This window comes from Lates calcarifer, linkage group LG7_1, assembly GCF_001640805.2.
Source record: "Lates calcarifer isolate ASB-BC8 linkage group LG7_1, TLL_Latcal_v3, whole genome shotgun sequence".
In the NCBI taxonomy this organism is placed as follows: Eukaryota; Metazoa; Chordata; class Actinopteri; family Centropomidae; genus Lates; species Lates calcarifer.
This window is the reverse complement of record NC_066839.1, coordinates 8,189,127-8,207,711: the sequence shown is the minus strand read 5'-3', so window position 1 is coordinate 8,207,711 and position 18,585 is coordinate 8,189,127. Positions and strand designations below refer to the sequence as shown.

The window sequence follows — 18,585 nt, the reverse complement described above, 5'->3', positions numbered from 1 at the left end:
CCCACTGCAGTCAACACTCAGCTGCATGGCAATGTCGCCAACAGTTTGAGACATTCAAATCTGAGCCACAAATATCAGCCTATTAAAGGAAAAGTCACAAGGTTTACCAAAGTCAGTACTTTGGGAACCACATATATATATATATATCTCTATAAAATATCATGGCAAGCCATCTGATAGTTGTTGACTGCCTCAGTGTGGAATACAGTGGTGGGCTGGCCACCCTAATGTGGCTAAAAAAAGGCAGAGGCATTATTATCTAAGTTTTTTAAAACTCTCAAATATCGATATCAGCCTCAAAAATTCAGTATTGGTCAGACTATGACCATAATTGAGCATAGGCTAAGCTACAGTCATCACAGTCATGGTCTAACAATGTATGAACAGGTTAAACTCAGCCTGTGTGCGATAGACCTATAGGCTACAGACTATGTTTCCGGGCAAATTTAAATCCATTGGTTTCCATGTCAGTTCAATGCCATAAATGGGTCTCATGAATTGCCTGTAATTTCTTGCCCTCATTAAAAGTCAATTTGACCCTGTCCATTCCTTCTAAAAGTTTGTTGTATCAATTACATCACAACACATTAACATTAAAATATGGATTTACCACATAATGCGTTGCTCATCCACATCAATACCCCCCAGTGTTTCTGTACACCAGGGAGTGAAACATCAGCCTCCACTTATGCAAACATGTTTCAGGGCTTCAGAACAAAAGTGATGTTAATTCCTATTCATCCTATCGCCCTCTCAGCTGAACTGGAGCTGCAGGGCCATTATTCCACAGTGGTTCGCCTCCTTCACTTGTGCTACAAGACATGGCTGCCCATGTGTCTGGACCTACATTATGTTTTCATGTGCTATACACATTAAACTTTTACCTGTTTTGAAAGACAGCAAAAGCATCCTTTCCCTAAATAAAAGCTTTCAAAAGTGCACAGAGCTAATGCATTCAGAGCAGCTTCATCAGAGTGGAGTCTATCACAAGATACATGTTAGCATTTTATTCTTGCATTGCCTCTGGACTGGACCTTTCTTTGCACTGATCACAAAGACCTGCCTCAAAGACTGCTTGTTAGAAACACCAGAAATATTCACTTTTTTGGAGAATACCAGCCATAACTTAACAATAACATAACATACAATGGAGCTCCGCTAAGGGGTTGATAATGCACTGAAAAGAACCTGTAAATAAAGCTGTGAACTGTCTCACCCTAACAGGTGCAACAAAGACTATTCAGAGCAGTCAGGGAAATGTCAATCAAAGATGATCTGTACACACCCACACAGTCCAGAGAATTGTCTAATCAGCCAAGTAACTGATAACACTTCTGTGGGTGTATCGTGGCTGAACAGAGGCTTGAAGAGCAGTTTCTGTTTTAGCTTCAAAGAAAGACGATCCACTTTGAATTTACTCCAGCCCTGTGGAACCTACTTGCTTAGTACATCCGAAACATGATCATGCCAAAACATTTACAGGAACAGTGAAATCCAAGTTACACATATAGACACAGAAATGTGACAATATTTTCTCCAGGTTTTGGATAAAACAAGGTATATGAATAAATCACCATGGGTTGGGAGGAATTATAAGACATTTCTCACTATTTTCTGTTATTTCACAGACCAAACAAATCAGTGGTAGATTAACTGAAAATTTAAATAATCAGTTGCAGCCCTAGTTTGTTTATTTGAAAAGAAAAAGGGACATTGTGGCACGTGAACACCAAGCACAGGTCTCTGGGAACTCTCAGTTATCAACACAGATGCATTTTTGTCTTGAGGAATGTAGTTATTCAGGAAAAACAACATGATGATACATTAATTTCAATATTAATTCAAGTGCAAGTATTTTCTCAATTAAGTGATTGTTCGGTTTATAAAATGTCAGAAAAATGACCACAACAGTGATAAGTTAGAGAAACCAACCATCTACATAGTCAGTGGTGAAATGCAACTAAAGTAGAATCATCATTATCAAATGTTTTGTTTTGTGTGACCAACAAAATCAAACCCTGCATACTGTGTATCTGATTTACTATACTGTACTATAAAGCATCTGGAACCTCTACAATTTGCTTGAGTGACTTTTTAAACATTTAATTGATCATCAAATGAATTGTATTCATTTTCATCTGTGTGGATTTACTAATCGATTGATTGAAGACTGCTGAGTCAGCATAAAAGAGACAACAGATGCCTGTGTGGACATCAGAGAGAGAGATCAGAAATCTGCATGGTGTTATATTCATGTACACAGAGATGTAAATAACTCTAAACATCACATTTCCAATATGATTTCAGCCTGGGAAAACATAACTTGTAACTAGGAAACTAGTGTGCAGCGTCTCCAATCTTACAGTCACCATCTTCGATCTCTTCACAGGTCCAACAGACCACCCACTCAGAGAACATGCAATGAAAACTTAATCCTCATGGCTTTAGCGCACCTGTTTGTGCCCACTGATGTGTATGTGTGTGTGTGTGTGTGTGTGTGTGTGTGTGTGTGTGTGTGTGTGTGTGTGTGTGTGTGTGTGTGTGTGTGAGACAGTGATCAGACCTCATACAAATGCACTGCTTTTGACGACGACAAGGAAAAAAGGGGGTCAAGTCGACCATACATGACTATACAAGCATGTAACCATGTAACAGTAATTCCACTAAATACAGTACATGGCCGTTTCTTGTAAAATGTTCATACTTGGGTGGCTTTCTGAAGCGACTGTCCAACAAATAATTTTTTTAATTAAGTCCAGGATGATTCATCTTTGGCTCATGAAGCTGACTGCTGAATGTAGTTTTCATATAATCAAAAATCATCCTGCAAAGCGAGTTAACCAAATGTAATTACCATAATTTGTTGCACCGACGACACTGTGCACCTGTGTCGCACTTGTTCTGACCCACTGCCAAAATGGGAAGAAAAGAAAAAGCGTTGTGTACATCATTTAAGTCAAAATGTGCTGGTGACTGGACAAAGGGGCAACAGCAAAACACAAAAAACAGTAACTAAGTATACAAAAAAAATCATGATCTCACAAGTTATAATTAAGAGATTTTTTGCACAATCGGTAACCCCCCAGTAACCTCCCAGTACAAATGTAACCTCGGTAAAGGGATACAATTATCTGATGCCACTGTGTAATAAAAGGTGTTTATGATGCATTGCTTAGTGAAGCGGTCAAGCTAGCAGCAGCAGTGAAGCATATTAGCCTGGCTAGGGTCAGCCTCAGTGAAATGAATATCTTCAAAGGGATGAAGCTCAGTTGTTTTAGTTATGGATAAATGACTTAAGCACATATCACTGAAGATTGCTCTGACCTTACTCACTGAGAGCTGAACTCAACTCCAGCACTCATCATTATTACATTTCTACAAGAATAATGGGATGAATATCAAAGCAGTGCAAACGTCCTGAAAGCTCTGCAGCCAACATTTTTCAGTAGCCATGTCTTCTATCTGACGCTATATGCTTTAATTGCTTCTCACAACTTAACCCGTCTGCAAAAAAAGCAAGTTTTTGATGTTATACCAAGAAATTTAACACCTATAAGAACCACAGTCTGATCTTGTCTCTGCAAAATATTCCTATCTACAACTCTGTGAATTTAATTAGGCAAAAACATTCATCTGTTCTGCTGTAGGCATGCAGGATGTAGCTCTGGGATGAGTTTCAGCTGGAGTTCAACAAACATTTAATGATACATGCTTGAGAATAACAGAGTGCGTTCACCTCACACTACCACAGGCCACCACTAACTTTCACCCTGTACGTAATGATATAAAAGAAGCGACTGTGAGAAGCTGGAGATTTAACGTGTGGTTCAGTTTAGGGGACAGGCTAAAAACGTTCCCAACAAATCATCAACAGAATTATTGTGTCTTTTGTACAAATTATCCCAGTGATAAAGAATATGCAGTATGAGGTAATGATAACATGATCTGTGTTATCTACAAAGCACCATTGTTCTGCCTCTCCAGTGGAGGTGATGCAACATCCTTCATGTCTGATAGTTAAGCAAAGCTCAGCTTCCAGACTGCAGTGTGTCAAGCTGTGAATGTGGAGCATTCCTGTTTCCCTGACACACATCTAACACTGTTTGAGTGCAAGTGCGGGCTGAATAAAACAGTAGTTCTATCTGGTTACCAGAATTAAATATTTGTCCATATACATGTCATAAATAAAGCATACAAGCAACTAGGAGTTGTCTGTTTTTAGTTGCAACTATTATTTTCATTGTTGATTAACATGTTGATTTGATTAATCATTTGGTCCAAAAGTGTCAGAAAGGTCCCTAACACTTTCCATAAACCAAAGATCACATATTGAAAATGCTTGTTTAGTCCACATCTAGACCTACAAACCCAGCAAATATTTGCATTTTGTATTTTTGGTATTTTCCACTCAAAACATGGTTTATAAGGTTAACTGATTATCCGAATAGCTGCTGATTAGTTACTGGTTGATTGACTCTGTAAGAATTTTTGCAAACTTGGAAACTCCACAGACATGCATCTTTGTTGAGATTTACCATGGGGCTTTAAAATAGTTTATTTTATAGTATGATGGGGAAAACCAGCATCTCACAACATCTCAGGTTACACTGAATCTGGCATCTAGATCGGTCACAATTCAGCTCTGTGCATGCTGAATTGTTTGCATTTAAACTGAAATGCTGCCAGTACCTAAACATAGATAATTTACAGCTGTTACCTAGAAAAGATGGGGAAAAATATGTGCTGTTAGTGTGAGAATGACCCTGGTGTTTGAACTGTATGTATTGTCCAGATGTTCAGGGGTCGTTCACAACGTGCAGGGAGCTGGCGGTTACACAGGTCTGCCTCGTGAGGGAAAGGTAACAGGGTTAATTGACCCATTCTTGTCCCAGTAGCCTTGAGTGCAGGTCACAACACTGACGCTCACACGTGCTCCAGGTCCACTGCTAGTACGCTGACCCCTCTACTAGAACAGTTTGTTTAATGATGCAGTTATATCGCCAGCATTCATTGTCAAGATCTCATTTTTTGTCTGTTTGCTTATTTTGTAACGTGGCCAGCGGTCTAGACCAGTCACCGTTCTGGCCCACATGTGCCAAACAACAATACCAAAGATCTCACACCTGCCATGTTTGTGCAGAAGTGTACCAATAACAAGCAGGGCATTTTGATTAAAGTGACCGAGCATGTCATGTCACCATGCTGCTGCACTGCGTCACACCTGGCCTTATCTCCTATGCTGACGTGTAAGTCATTGTAAAGAGCTTCTTTTATTTGAGTGTTTTTTAAGTTTATTTTGAGGCTCGTTGGCACGTTGCACTCACATTCTCCTATGGCACCATTCAGTCATCTTTTTTTTCTATACATCACATGAGGTGTGCTGCATTGAAGTGACATTTAAAATGATTATGCAGGCTGATACCTCACTGTTCCCTAATGACGGATTGATGCAAAAACACATAAAATCTGATATAACTAATGTCACATTAGTTCAAATCTGGTTTGTATCAGGATAAAGACTAAAGTCAGCGTTAAAAGTGTCAGGTTTTTTGCCATGTGAATGGAGTACCAGACGGCAAAGTACAGTCTATGTTATATCTGACAGTCACCATGGGCTGTATGGTGTCTCACCTCCAGACGCCGTCACAGGTCTGTAACACATATTACTCAACAAAAGACCAGGTGTTCTATAGGCTGGAGGCTCTGCATTATTAATCAGTGCGCCTTGTTGCTCTCCATGTTCACCACTTAGCAATTTGTAAGCATTTTGCTTGCAGCTCCGTGCAACCAAACACCACTGACAGCCTGAATCACTTCAAGATATTCAACCAGCCAGCTGAGAGGAATCAGCAAACACTTATGATATCCCGCTGTTCTTCTACCTTATGCGTCAGTAAAGTGTGTTTGTTGTACTTTCTCTGTAGAATTACAAAAAATATTCCCGTGCCTTGACTGTATGTGGTAAATTAGGTTATTTGAGGCCTTGCCTGTTAATTATTTACATTATTCTATTACCTTGATTAATCGATTAGAATATTAAAATATCAAAAACTTTGAAATTTCCCTTCACAGTTCAGAAAAGCCCTTGTTTTGTCCAACCAAAAGTCAAATCAATTATTTTCGTCTACCAGCACCAGATGCACCACAAATATAAACTTTACCACGCATAACTATACAGATAAAAACAGACTAAGCTATGTTTTTTCAAGATAAGGACGTTCCCATAGAATCGCTGCAATTGAAATCAGTAATCATGCTTTGGGTGGAAATGCTCTATAGAAAGCAGAGCAAGGAGCAGCTGTGCCACTTAAGACTCAAAACAAAGATGAGAATTTTTATGCGTTTTTCTTCAACTAGCTCACTTTTATTCAACGTTCAACCATCTGCCCTACCCCTGTCACTGACTTATTTTTAATTCAGGAAAAAATACTTGGCGACACAGGGCAGTGGGATAGCAGCTATACGTTGGTGTCCCATGTTCACACAGTGGCTAGTAGCCATCAGCTGGGGGGAGAAACTAGCCTGAGTTTGTGTCTCTTGTGTATTTTCACACACACTTCATCTGATAGATAAAATAAAATAAAATAAATCTGTCTGCTGCCAAACAGAAAATATTTTTGAATAGTTTCTTGTGTTGTGACTGTATTTCCTAACCCAAGTAGAAGGAAATAACATACGTCCCTATATATAAAATATTAGTGAATGTGAGAACATATACACTGTATAAACATCAATATAACAAATGTAACTAATAATATCAATTTTAATGTCTACATTTTTATTCATGTTGTATAAATTAAGCAGAGACATGTTTCATTCTGCACCTACCATCTTTGTTAGTACTAGGCAGCATCATAACTTTTAAAAATCATGAAGCAAACACAATTTCTACATCCAGATGGTCAGAAGAGTCTAACCAGGGTTTTGGAAATACCTCCAGAACAACAGTAAGTGTTGTTAAACAGTCTTCTGGGCTTGGCCATGTTTATATCTTTTGGTGCAACAGATGCTTATCTCTGTGACTGGAATGTAAATTCATGAAGCACAAACAGGAACTAGGATGCAACTTCACTGGTTTTAGAGCAGTTTTGTGCATGTTTACCCCCTGAATAAGCGGCTAACATTAAGGTCCAGTGTGCAAATAACTCTGTATGCAAGGAAACACATGGCACAATAGCAATATGTATAACTGACACACTCTCTTACCTGTATAGCCTGCGATCCAGCCCCATGAAGACACCATGGCTAGCAACCATTTGAACATGATTCCTTCAATGTGCCAAAAAGTGGAGCTGTCCCATATTCTCAGCGGTTGGAGCAGCAGTAGATATAAGCAGTAGGATGGGATGGCTACACAGTTGTTGAGGAACATAAACACAAAACGGGTCACAGCCTTGAGCAGAACCCAGCCCAGTTTGCCGGCCCCGTCCAAGAGCTGTGCCATCCTGATACACACCGTCTGTAACGGAGACACATGCAGCAGTTAGCATCTCGGACTCGGCTTGTTTGACAAAGGACGAGTACACAACGTTAGCCTTAATGTAAACAAACTGACTTGCTCTGCACAGGACACAAATCCGCAGAATAACCCAAATGTTATACCAGTGTCACCCAGGAGAGAGTCTTCCGCGAACCGGTTGAGGGTGAGGCTATTTCACGGAATTTAAATGAAACACACGCGTAGTGGACGCTATCTTCTGATTATTATTGAAGAGGATTTATTCTGGATTGTAGCTGTTTGTTAGTCGTGCCTGACTGATAGCTAGCTCCCTGGCCAGTACAAGTAATGCATGCAAAGACAGGACCATAAAAGGACCAGTCGCACGGGACATGGTCGAGTACTTCATGACATGCTAGCTAGCAGTCGGCTGAGTTAGCATAACGGGAACAGATGTTAAGAAACGTGTAAGGTGTGACAACCCGGGGACTGTAACATTATTGCGAAAAATATTGACACACACTATGGAGGTAGCTAATAAGCTTAGGTGCTGAGGTATTTTATGAAACGGCACCAGACGTTAACCCAGAGACTGGTGCAAAGCTTAATATCCGTGTGTTTCATCCAGAATATAGTCCCACCCTGGAATTTAGTAAAAGTCTGGTTTCTCGTGTTACTCACCCACTTAATGTCACTGAAGCATCCAAGGACGGTCAGGGATGTAGCTAAATGCTGGAGCGAGATAAACTGTATCACGTGTAGCTATCCTAAACGGCCAAGTTAGCAATTTTTGCTAGTTGACATGGTCCCTCTCTATCAAACCCGGGGACAGCGGTGAAAACGTCCGGTAACGTTACAGCAAACCCCGCGAGGTAAAACCGCAGCTGCACCCATTTAGCTAACGTTATCCAGGGCTGCTCAGGCACAGTGTCTCCCGGCGGGCACCGTTAGCTCGCTAGCTAGCTAGCAGGCAGCTCCACTTGAGCGTCGCTGGCTCCATCTCAGTCGGAGACACCGGGATAAATCCACCGATGCATCATCATCATCATCATCGTCGTCGTCGTCGTCAAGTTAGCTAGCTACTGAGCTCCCATTAATCAATATGCACGAGAAGCGTTTCAAGCGGATCGACGCTGTTAATTAGTAGGACAATAACAGTGCACAGACTGTACACGACATATGCACATCAGATGCGAAGAACAGCGATTTTTCGTTTCTCTGTTGGCGGCACCCGTTATCTTTCTCCAGACTCCGGCTCACACAGCGTCAACGTACACAAGAGATCAACACGGTGAGAACGGAAACATGCCCATCCTGCCTTCAAAATAAAAGTTCCAGTTTTGGGGAAGCACAACTGAAGAAATGTGTGAAAGAGCTCATGATGCTTTATGAATTGAATACGATATAAAATAACTCACTGTATACATTTTTGATTTAGATATTTGATATTTATGTTTATCTTTAAAATAAATGCATAATATGCTGTAATTGTTATAATTATTAGATTTTTAAAAAAATTACTTGATCTTTATGAATACTAATGAATAGATTTTACTTAAGTAAAAGTAACAATACAGGTTACCACTTTACCCACGCTGAAAATCTGGTATTGGAGATTATGTGATAACATCAAAACATGTTGTGAATAAAAGTTACAGATAAATTTGAAGCTAGAAGAAAAAAACAGCATAATTACAATTCTAGAAACTAAGTTGACAAGTAGAAGAAGAAATCATCAATATGTGAACCAGAATAAGTGGTGCTTTTCTTATTGAAAAAATAATGAATTTAGAGAGAATAATAACTGAATAAATACATTATTACACTGTTTGGCTTGGTTTGGGGCTAGTATTCTTAATTTATAAATTGTAAGATTATCAAGCTGCTCAAATGTTACAGCAAATTCTAGTAAAGTATCTTTACTGTATCCTTAATTTCTACCAGCTTTCAGAATATGATGACAGTGTTTCCTGAAGTGTAAAGGGGTAGCTTGAGGTTCTTAGTGTTACCAAATGATCAACGTGAAGAAGGTCAGTGTCTGAATTTTAACATTGATTAAGAATTTAAAATTGATTGCCTTTGTTTCATGAGATACTACCAATTGACTTTGTACAGCAGATAACTTCTAAATATTTTATTTTGAAAACCATGTGCGGAAGTTTCGCTTTTAATTCCTCTCACTTGACGCTCTGGTGTTCACCTGACGCCAGCCTCGAGCCATTAAGTGCGCAGACTCTGTGATGTCAAGCGCTGATGGTCTCAATGTCTGTGGACATGAGAACTGTTTTTCTAATTTTGTGACCAAACCTCATGACTTCATCTGAAGTCATCTGGACTGATTCCCGGCTGAAAATTATTTGCAGATTACATCATCATCATCATCAGTGCGGGTGCGCGAGTTCACCATTAAAATCAATACATTTACTTCACTTTAAATAAGAAACTGCTTAGGCTACAGGGTTGCATCATTATTAAAGTATGTTTAAATATGGTCAAAATATAAGGAAATGCATAAAGATTGCAGGTCTGACTGATGATGTACAATTTAAAACTAAACTCTGAGGTGGAACCAGACTAAATGGTGACCATTTCACACTGTCAGTCAGACAAGTGTGGAATTGACATCAGAGATTCTACTGCCCCTCAGACAAAGATGCTCAGTTAATGACTTTGTTCTGCCCCCTGATGGCCATTTATGTTATTACACTTTATGTAGAACAGATGACATAAATCCAAGGACATCCAGTACTAAATTTTCCTGGAGATCACTGCATGCATGAAATATTATCGGATTAAGAATATGGAGAGGGAGTTAAAAGCAAATTTGCATTTTCTGGTGGCCGATCTTTATTTCCACATGAGGTGAGGGGTAATTTATGTGTGGACTTTGGCGTACGTACATTGAAATGACTGCATTATCCCGTGTCCTTTATACGTTTTAGAAGGATTACACTCAACGAGCAGCGGTAAAATTAAATCTGGTCTTTTAATCGGTCAAAAAAATATGTACATGTTTAGTTTCTACAAAACAACACAGGTCAAGTACACAAGCTAAAACTGTTTTTGACAGTAAAGAAAGTATCAGGGGCACATTTACTAGAAGCGGGTGTATGCTCCCCTCTGTGGGGCGGGCTGGGCTCCACCCTGCTGCAGCTGGTGGCGAAGCTGCTGGGAGTAAGGATCCTCCAGGGATTTGACCGACACCGTCGTCTTGGGCCCCGTCTTCCACTCGGTGCCGCTCTCATCCACCACGGAGGCCTCCACGGTGACGTTGTGAGTGCCCAGGATGGAGAAATTCAGCAAGAACTGGGTGCTGAAGTAGTCATTGTGAGGTTCTACCCGCTGCTCGATCTCATTTGTTTTAGAGTCTAGTGGAATCTGAAAGGAGTGGGAAAAGGATAGAAATTAGGAGCGACGATACAACCACAACTCACCAGAAATGCACCAAATGGGAGTACAAACATCTGAGCTAGCCTAATCTGTGGATAAATATATATCAATAATCATACATGAAGGCAAAAAGTTGATACATACCTTGTAGTCAGGCCCCGTCTTGCTCTGGAGAACTGAGGTAACATTGAGACAGACAGACTGGATTTTCCTGAAGAGTCCTGGGGTCGAACCATGCTGCACCACCCCCTCCACTTTGAGAGTCAGCTGCTGGCTGTTCTGCACTGGGATCGGTTCGCTTGGTGTTCGCGGGGATGGAGAGAGGGCGAGCTGGAAAATTAAAACACAGAGCGGGATCAGTCTTAAAAGAGCTGAAGAAAGTCACCATGATTACACAGCCACATAAAATGGATACTACAATGTACAGTATATACAGTGTGTGTGGTGGTAAAGCGAGGGGAGTTTGTCGAATTATAAAAGTCAAATAAAACCATCTGAGTAAAGAGGGACTGTTAACATCACACATTACACTAAGAGGACGTATCAAGTGTGGTGCTTTTATTTATCCATAATCATATTCCTCATACATTAGTAATAATCACATTTACTTGGTAGCAGATAAGAAGTAGTGTAGTGAGCTCTCTGTCTTACATTCTGTTTGGCATTGGTAATTGCAAATTTGGACGTCTGTTTTTTTGTTTGCTTCTCTAATTAAAGTGATTATATAATGAGTGACTGTACCTTAATACTTGTTGACTGGAGTTTTTGGAAGAAATATCTCTGGAAAGACAGTGGGACCTTGAGCAAAGCTATGACAGCATCACAGAGACATCCTGTATGCTGGAAAACAATAACAGCAAACAATACATTTACATTATTTACATTATAAGCAATTTGCTGCAGCTCACTTCCATTTTTTAGTCATTTTCCTTTATTTAACCAGGTAAAAATCTTATTGAGGTTTAAATCTCTTAAAGGGGACAGCAATGAAACATTGTTACAGCAATTAATGTGCATGTACATTTTTATATAAAGGTATCCAAATCTATCTAAAATAAAAAACAGTATAAACACAATTTAAAAGCAAACAAGTGTATCAGTAGAATAAGCCTAACTCGACAAATACATCACTTATATAACACTAGCTGACAGCAGAACATTTGGTACAACCTTCACAAATCTGCACACCCTGCAGCAAAACTGTAAGCCTAAGTAACATGGGTAACGAGCCTTACCAGGTATGAAACTGGGGGGTGTTTCTTGGTGAGGCCCTCCACCTCCTCCAATACGTGGTTGAAGACCGACATCATCCGTCGCTCGTATTCGCTCTCTGTCTGGACCGACCCAAGGGTGCCATATTCCTGAAAACTAGATTACAGAAACAGAGAGAGACAATCTGTTACAGACAAATGTCTGCCAGGAGAATGCCTTCAGGGGGTGTGTGGGCTACAGTGAAGCACTTTCAGTACAAAACATTCAAAAACGTGGGTACAGTGACAAACCTTTCTGACAAATGAAATAGGATTCATTTATTTTCATTATGATGTTGTGTACATCGTGCTAGCTGGTCACAGCATGAGCACAGCCCATGACAAACAGAATAAGATGCATATAAGCTAAATTGAGATTATTAATTTTAATTTTTCTAAACAGCCAAACAAATTCAAACACATCACACTGGTCCACCTTTCTGGACTCCAGCTGGACAACAGCTCTCACCTGGCTGCCTGTGGGTCCAGAATCAAAGCCTCTATCACATGGGAGACAAGCAAACAGCTCTGTTGCTGTCTGGACAGACAGTTAAGGAGAAATACAGCTCAGCAGCAAAAGCACAGTGTAAGTGTGATGTGTTTAAGGATACAGCTCCACGTTACGAAGGGTGGCATAGTCCGCGTCGAACGACGACTGGTGTAAATCAGCGTAGCGTGCCGCAAGACTTCTGAACTCATCCATACACACCTTCATCTGAAAGAGAAAAAAAAAGAGTTGGATACACAGATTATGGACAGTGGAATGGAGGTCTACTCTGCAGCTGTTTTTTCCTATTCCCACCAGTCTCCTGATGCTGGGTTTTACAATTACCTGTTCCCTCAGTCCACGTGCTCCAATCTCACCAGGCAGCCAGAATCATATCATCATCGTGTGTGCCATTTAACATCACAACACGGCAGATAAACAGAAAGCTATTACAACCTATACAGTGACCAGATTTCAGTGTTTACCTGCAGTGAGATGCGGCCGCAGCGCTGCAGGTCGTTGCCAGAAGTGAGTGCAATGGTAGTGGCGATGGCGGGAGGAGGGCTGGTTTTCAGGCTGTTGCAGGTACAAATGAGCTGTGACAGGGCTTGCAGGGTGTCGATTCGCAGCTTAATGAACTCGCACTGGAACGATAGCGGGCTCAGAGGAGTGCTGGCAGCCTGGAGGGAGGGATTAATCAGATAAATGTACATAAACACCACGGTTAAATAGTTACACAGGTTTTGCTGAGGTGACCTAACAAGATACATTCAGGTGCTCGGTTAGAGTTAATAAATGAACAGTTGCTGTGAAATGCGCTCCAATAGAAAAGACTCTCCAGACTGGCTATCAGCTGCTTTAAGCATCCTGTCACTGGTGAAGGAGGAGCTGCAGTAATGTTTTTTGACAAGCAGATGTCTGGCAGTTAAACTGACTGTGAGGGAGGCGATGCCCTTTTGGTAGGAGCGCAGGGCCTCGGCGATGGCGCTCATGGCTCCGCTGTAGTCTCCGTCCTCCACGTGACTCAGGTACTGCTCAGCCTGGGAGAACTCCTTCAGGCTGTTGAGCCAAAAGTAGAAGTGCTCTGACGCCACACGGGTCCGCAAACTCTGGTACAGCTCGCTGGAGAACTCATGGCATCCCTGCAGATTAATGATAAATATTTAATGATCCTGTTTCAGGAGATGTTTGGCTCCTCATGACGCCAAAAATTAGAGATTTGTTTACCATGCGTGACGCTTGGCGCGCGATGCGATACACCGTCCATCCGTTAGCAACATTCTCCAACTGTTGTTTGATGACCATCTTCACGTCAGCTGACAAGGATGACTGGCTAGCAACAAAAATCACTGTTGCCAAGGAAACCTGCAGTAACCACAGTGAGTGGGACAAGTGTTAAAATCCAAAATCGGAGATACTTTACACAAAAGCAACAATACAATAATAACAGAGACAGTTTGTGTAAAGTGTAATGTCAACTAATAACCATATTGTATAGGCAAAAAAATTAAGCAAGCCATATTTCTGCTTGAAAACAGGTTTACATGTGTAGGTTTATTGTCTACTAGAAAGTAGATAAAACACAATTACTACTTAAATGTTATCTAAATGCTATTGTGCATCTGCTGTGCCTGTGCTTAAAACATAAAAGCTACATTTAAGACTCTAAAACCTTTAATTTACTGTCTAAACAGCAGCTGATGTGTGACTCATGCACAGTTTCTCACCAGAAGCTCTTGCTGCTTGTCAGTGGAGGAATGACTGGCCACTCTGTAGAGGTCCACCAGATCTCCCAGCATACCGTCACCCAGCACTGGCAGGTGGGTGGCGATGGCTGCCAGAGCGTGGCACATAAGAACGCGAGAGGAGTCGCAGGACAAGTGGAGCTGGCCGAGCAGGAACTCCACGGCTGGTTGGCTGAGATGGGGTCGACTCTTCAGCATCTTAACCAACGAGGTGAGGGCCGTCTGGGGAAGCAAAAAGCTGGGTGTAACTATGGTAAGTTGTAATGTAGATAAGATAAGATGAGATTTGGGTGATGGTAAACACCATTGTGGTATTCAGTCATCATTACATAAATTTCCATGAGGCGGAAAACAGTAGAGTTAGATGTTTTAGGAGAAGTATGCTGCCATTAATATTGTCAGTGTTTGAAGACGCAACAATTCCGATTTTAATGAGCAGGTGCAACACAACATTTGTCCAACAGATATTAAAGATGGACGCTGCACTTATCATTACTTTGTTATCAAATGACAAAAATGTAAAGTTTAAAACATTTTTGTGTCTTAAAAAAAGTCAAAACACTGTATCCTGAATGCCTCACTAGGCAAAGTTTAGATTTCCAAGTGAATCAACAACCTAAACTTACTTTGAAATGTGATTTTATTTTTAATGATACCTTAGTTTACTGCATATTCTTCTACAAAGACATTTTTGATTTAACAGAACAGGTCAAATTTATCAAATGTTTAAATGTTGCTTGAATAAAATTGCCTAATTTTTTATCTAAACCAAGAACTATCTAATAAGAAAATAAGTAAATAAGATTACTAATCTGACCAGACATTTCATACCAACTCATGGAACAGTTTTCTATACCATGTGCTGAACACATTTTAATGGAAGCCAAGAGGTTTGGCATCCAGCCCTGTTCCTGATGTATTATAATGTCTTACTTTGAGAGTGGTCTGGGCACTGGGGCTGCTGTCCTGACTGCAAAGCATCAGGATGGACTCCACTCCCAAAACTGTGTCCTGCTCCAACTGCACTATATCTGAGGAAGAGAAATACACACAGAGGTGCTCAATACGAGAGTGAACATCAGGGGGGTGAATCTGTAATGAAATCATCTGCATGAGCAACTAGCATTGGAGTAATCCATAATGCAGGCTATTACTTGTTGTAACAAACCTTTCTCTGGACAGGAAACTGCGATGTTGGAGAGCACTATGACCCCATGAGCAGCCACTGCCAGGTTGCTGTGGTAACAGCATTCTTGCGCCAGTTTAACCAGGTCAGTGAGCCGGGGGGGAACTGAAGAGGTACCTGAATGTTTGAAAGGAATACAGATCAGCTCAGAGTTGGTCTTTTTCACAATACAAATAGCATGAGTATAAAGCCTGGTTATAAAATGAACACTACCGGTCATATTACTGAAGTACTGCTTGATTGCAATTGTTCCAGAGAGAGTGGAGAGGACAGCCAACATTCCCAGCTTCAAACTGTCGTAGGGGCTACTCAAGGCACACTCACACAGCATCTGTAGGTATTAAACACATTCATTCTATCAACAGGTTTCAAACTAACATGAAGAAAATGCTGCAATGCACTTTTAACATCTGAAACTCTACCTGAGTGTTTTCTCTGATCCAGAGATGAGGAGCCTTTTTAGCCAGGAGCTTCAGGTCGTTAATTGCGAGTCTCTTCACAGCTTTTCTCGGGTCATCTTTCAGGTATTGGAGGAGGAGCTGCAGCTGTATGGATGAGGAATCAAGCAAACAAACTTTAATAAGAACAACAGAGCTACGTCATTAACAACCATATGTTAGAAGTATACATTTCTAAGTTGCTGATCAAGACAAAATACCACAAAAGGTGCAGCAACTTACCAACAACAATGAAGATACAGCTCAGCCATGGTGCTTACCTGCTTAGGGATATCAATAAGGGAGAAGGCCGCCAGCTGGGTGAAGGTGTGCAGGGTGACGATGACCATGGGGGTGGAGGGATAAGAGTTGACCAGGTGCTGGAGGAGCTCTCTGCTGCTGGATGCCAAGCTGGCATCATGGTGCATGTGCTGCAGCATGGGAATCAACTTCAGCTTCAGTTCCACTGGTGTGTCCAAACCTGGGGTAAAGGTACAGATTGACGAGGAACACAAGCTCTGTAAAGCCTTGATTTTTTTTTTTTTTTTTTAAGTTTTGGATACTTGTTTGGAATATTTAATAATTAACCAACGCTTGACAGCCATTGTTTTTACCTTGAATCATCTCACTGACTTTGTTGCAAATCCCAGCTGCAAAGTCTCTGAAAAGTAGAAACCGCATTTTAAAAAATCGAATTCATATTATCCAAAATGTAATCCCATCCTTTTGCACTGCAGTTCGTCTTATGCAGTAGATTCTCTTACTTTGACTGTGCAGAGAAGCTTGCAGCAGCAAATATGGCAGCCTCTACTTCTACATTGTCATGAGAGTCCAGACTCTGGCGAATACTGTGATGGGCATTCTTCCTCTCTGGGATGATGGAGGCCAAACTACCGAGCATCCTGAACAGAAGGGAAATTGTTTTAAGTACCAGACAACTGGAAAGAGGGAGAAGTTGGCAAGCATGTGTCCCACACATATTCTGGGTCTGTACAGTGGTACAAGCTTAATGGTACAAATCCTGTGCCAGCCAGCATAATGTGCAACTGTGTTTGTTTTATTACACATTATTACCTCAGCGTGATGGCTCTAGCCACGGGGTCATTGCTGTGAATGACTGAAAACACCCTTTTAACGAATTCATCCACATTGAGGATCTTCTCCAAGTGTTTCTCGCTCTGTTGAGTTACTTTCAGCACACAGAGACGCAGGAAGTTGTTTCCTGAAATCAGAGAACCCAAACAAAGATGTTTGTGCCACAGTAAAACCTGTCTCACTAATCACACACCATAGTTCATAATCATTAGTTTATATTACTAATGATTATGAACTATTAACAAATTGAGTTATCAGTATAAAAAATGTTTCAAATATTGCTTATCACAAGTTAACAGTCTTCAGCTGGGTTTCCAAGTCTGATAACTATGAACATAATCCATTACTGACTACGTGAAATGCAAACACAAACAGTTGTAACCAGCTGTCAGTTTATCAGGTACACCCAGGTAACACCTGTCCGGCAATAACTCCTACATTCATAAAGGTTACAATGTTCACTGTTTGTTGAAATCATTCTAAAAAGGTGCTGTAACAACTTTGTCATTATTTTGGAGGCTGTAGTTGGTGGTGCTCTTCAGGTGTATTGTGTATTATTGAGAGACGTGTCTTAACATTCACGAATGTTTCAACGATCTGTCAAGACTTTAACATTCACTCACAAAAATAGGGAAGTGGCCGTATAACTGAAGCAGTCATCAAAATTGAAAATGAAATATCTAATGTCATTCGGCAACTACGGTGTCTAAAGCATCCATACCCAAGTCTGAAGATGTCTGCTAGTTTCAGAAAAGCGGAGTTGATGAGGATGGGGAAAGGGTACTTCTGGAAGAGTTTGGGGAAGAGCACCACAGCTTCACACTGCTCCCCCAGCTTCCCCGACCGCAACCCTGCAATTAAAGCGATTTCACCGGTCACAACAAAGCAGAGACACCTCCCATATCTCTGTAACGTTTCATAAAATCAACACATGAAGACACAACACACAAGCCCCAGGGTGCCTGTATGCTAACTAGTTAGCATGCCAGCTAACGCACCTTTGTCCAGCTCCATGAGAGCGGAGTTAGCGTCGAGTTCTTGTTCTCCATAACAAGCCTCTGACAGGAATGACCGTGCAGTGGAAAGCGACATTATTGTTTGGTTTACTGACTTGAAAATACGTGCTTTACTGCGCCCATTGGTCGTTAGTCTTCACTGCTCAGGCAGAGAACAGGACATGATACCGGGTGTTACAGCTACAACACTTCCGGTCTAGGGTTTGTTTTTCACAATAAAACGCTACACGTTGACGTTCCATTCGTCGAATAATCTTTCTTAAAACACAAATCTTTATTTGAATAGCCTTCAGATAAACTATTGGTAAATACATGAACACACAGTTGTGATAAATAATGGCCTGCACTTAGTGCGCTTACTAAACTGGATTAATCTACGAAAAGTAGTTTATAAAGTATAAAGCGACTAAAATGATATCCACCGACAAAATGCAACATTACAGTACTGCTTACATGTTAACGCATCGGTAATAATGATCCAATAATATATAAATGTCACTAACAGGAGCCTCCTGCATAATGAGTTCTTATACTTTTGATA

General features: G+C 40.8%; 2 protein-coding genes across 5 annotated transcripts in view; both read right to left on the bottom strand.

Annotated features, from left to right (window-relative positions):
- lpgat1 (lysophosphatidylglycerol acyltransferase 1) overlaps nt 1-8,763 on the bottom strand; it is a 45,781-nt gene extending 37,018 nt beyond the window's left edge. The window contains exons 1-2 of one of the 3 annotated variants that reach the window (XM_051071822.1): nt 8,120-8,763; nt 7,207-7,459 (exon numbers count right to left, since the gene is read on the bottom strand). In XM_051071822.1, coding sequence (XP_050927779.1) covers nt 7,207-7,444 — 238 coding nt within the window. In that variant the 5' untranslated portion in view covers nt 7,445-7,459; nt 8,120-8,763. Of the gene's footprint in view, nt 1-7,206; nt 7,460-7,555; nt 7,928-8,119 lie in introns of those variants that run through there. The other 2 variants (XM_018694992.2, XM_051071821.1) reach the window with 2 other exon arrangements.
- Nucleotides 8,764-10,405: 1,642 nt separating this feature from the next.
- ints7 (integrator complex subunit 7) lies at nt 10,406-18,248 on the bottom strand. 2 transcript variants are annotated; one of them, XM_051071819.1, is made up of 20 exons: nt 18,027-18,248; nt 17,749-17,879; nt 17,008-17,153; nt 16,698-16,835; nt 16,548-16,594; nt 16,215-16,414; nt 15,919-16,041; nt 15,710-15,827; nt 15,479-15,613; nt 15,244-15,341; nt 14,293-14,532; nt 13,793-13,930; nt 13,501-13,707; nt 13,051-13,245; nt 12,690-12,793; nt 12,548-12,616; nt 12,064-12,196; nt 11,570-11,668; nt 10,973-11,158; nt 10,406-10,816 (listed from the first exon to the last, which is right to left on the bottom strand). In XM_051071819.1, exons 1-20 carry the CDS (start codon nt 18,118-18,120, stop codon nt 10,535-10,537), a joined length of 2,883 nt encoding a protein of 960 aa, XP_050927776.1. In that variant the 5' UTR covers nt 18,121-18,248; the 3' UTR covers nt 10,406-10,534. The 2 variants fall into 2 exon arrangements, with proteins under 2 accessions (XP_050927776.1, XP_050927777.1); XM_051071820.1 differs by having other exon boundaries at nt 17,008-17,156; nt 17,752-17,879.
- Nucleotides 18,249-18,585: the final 337 nt, after the last annotated feature.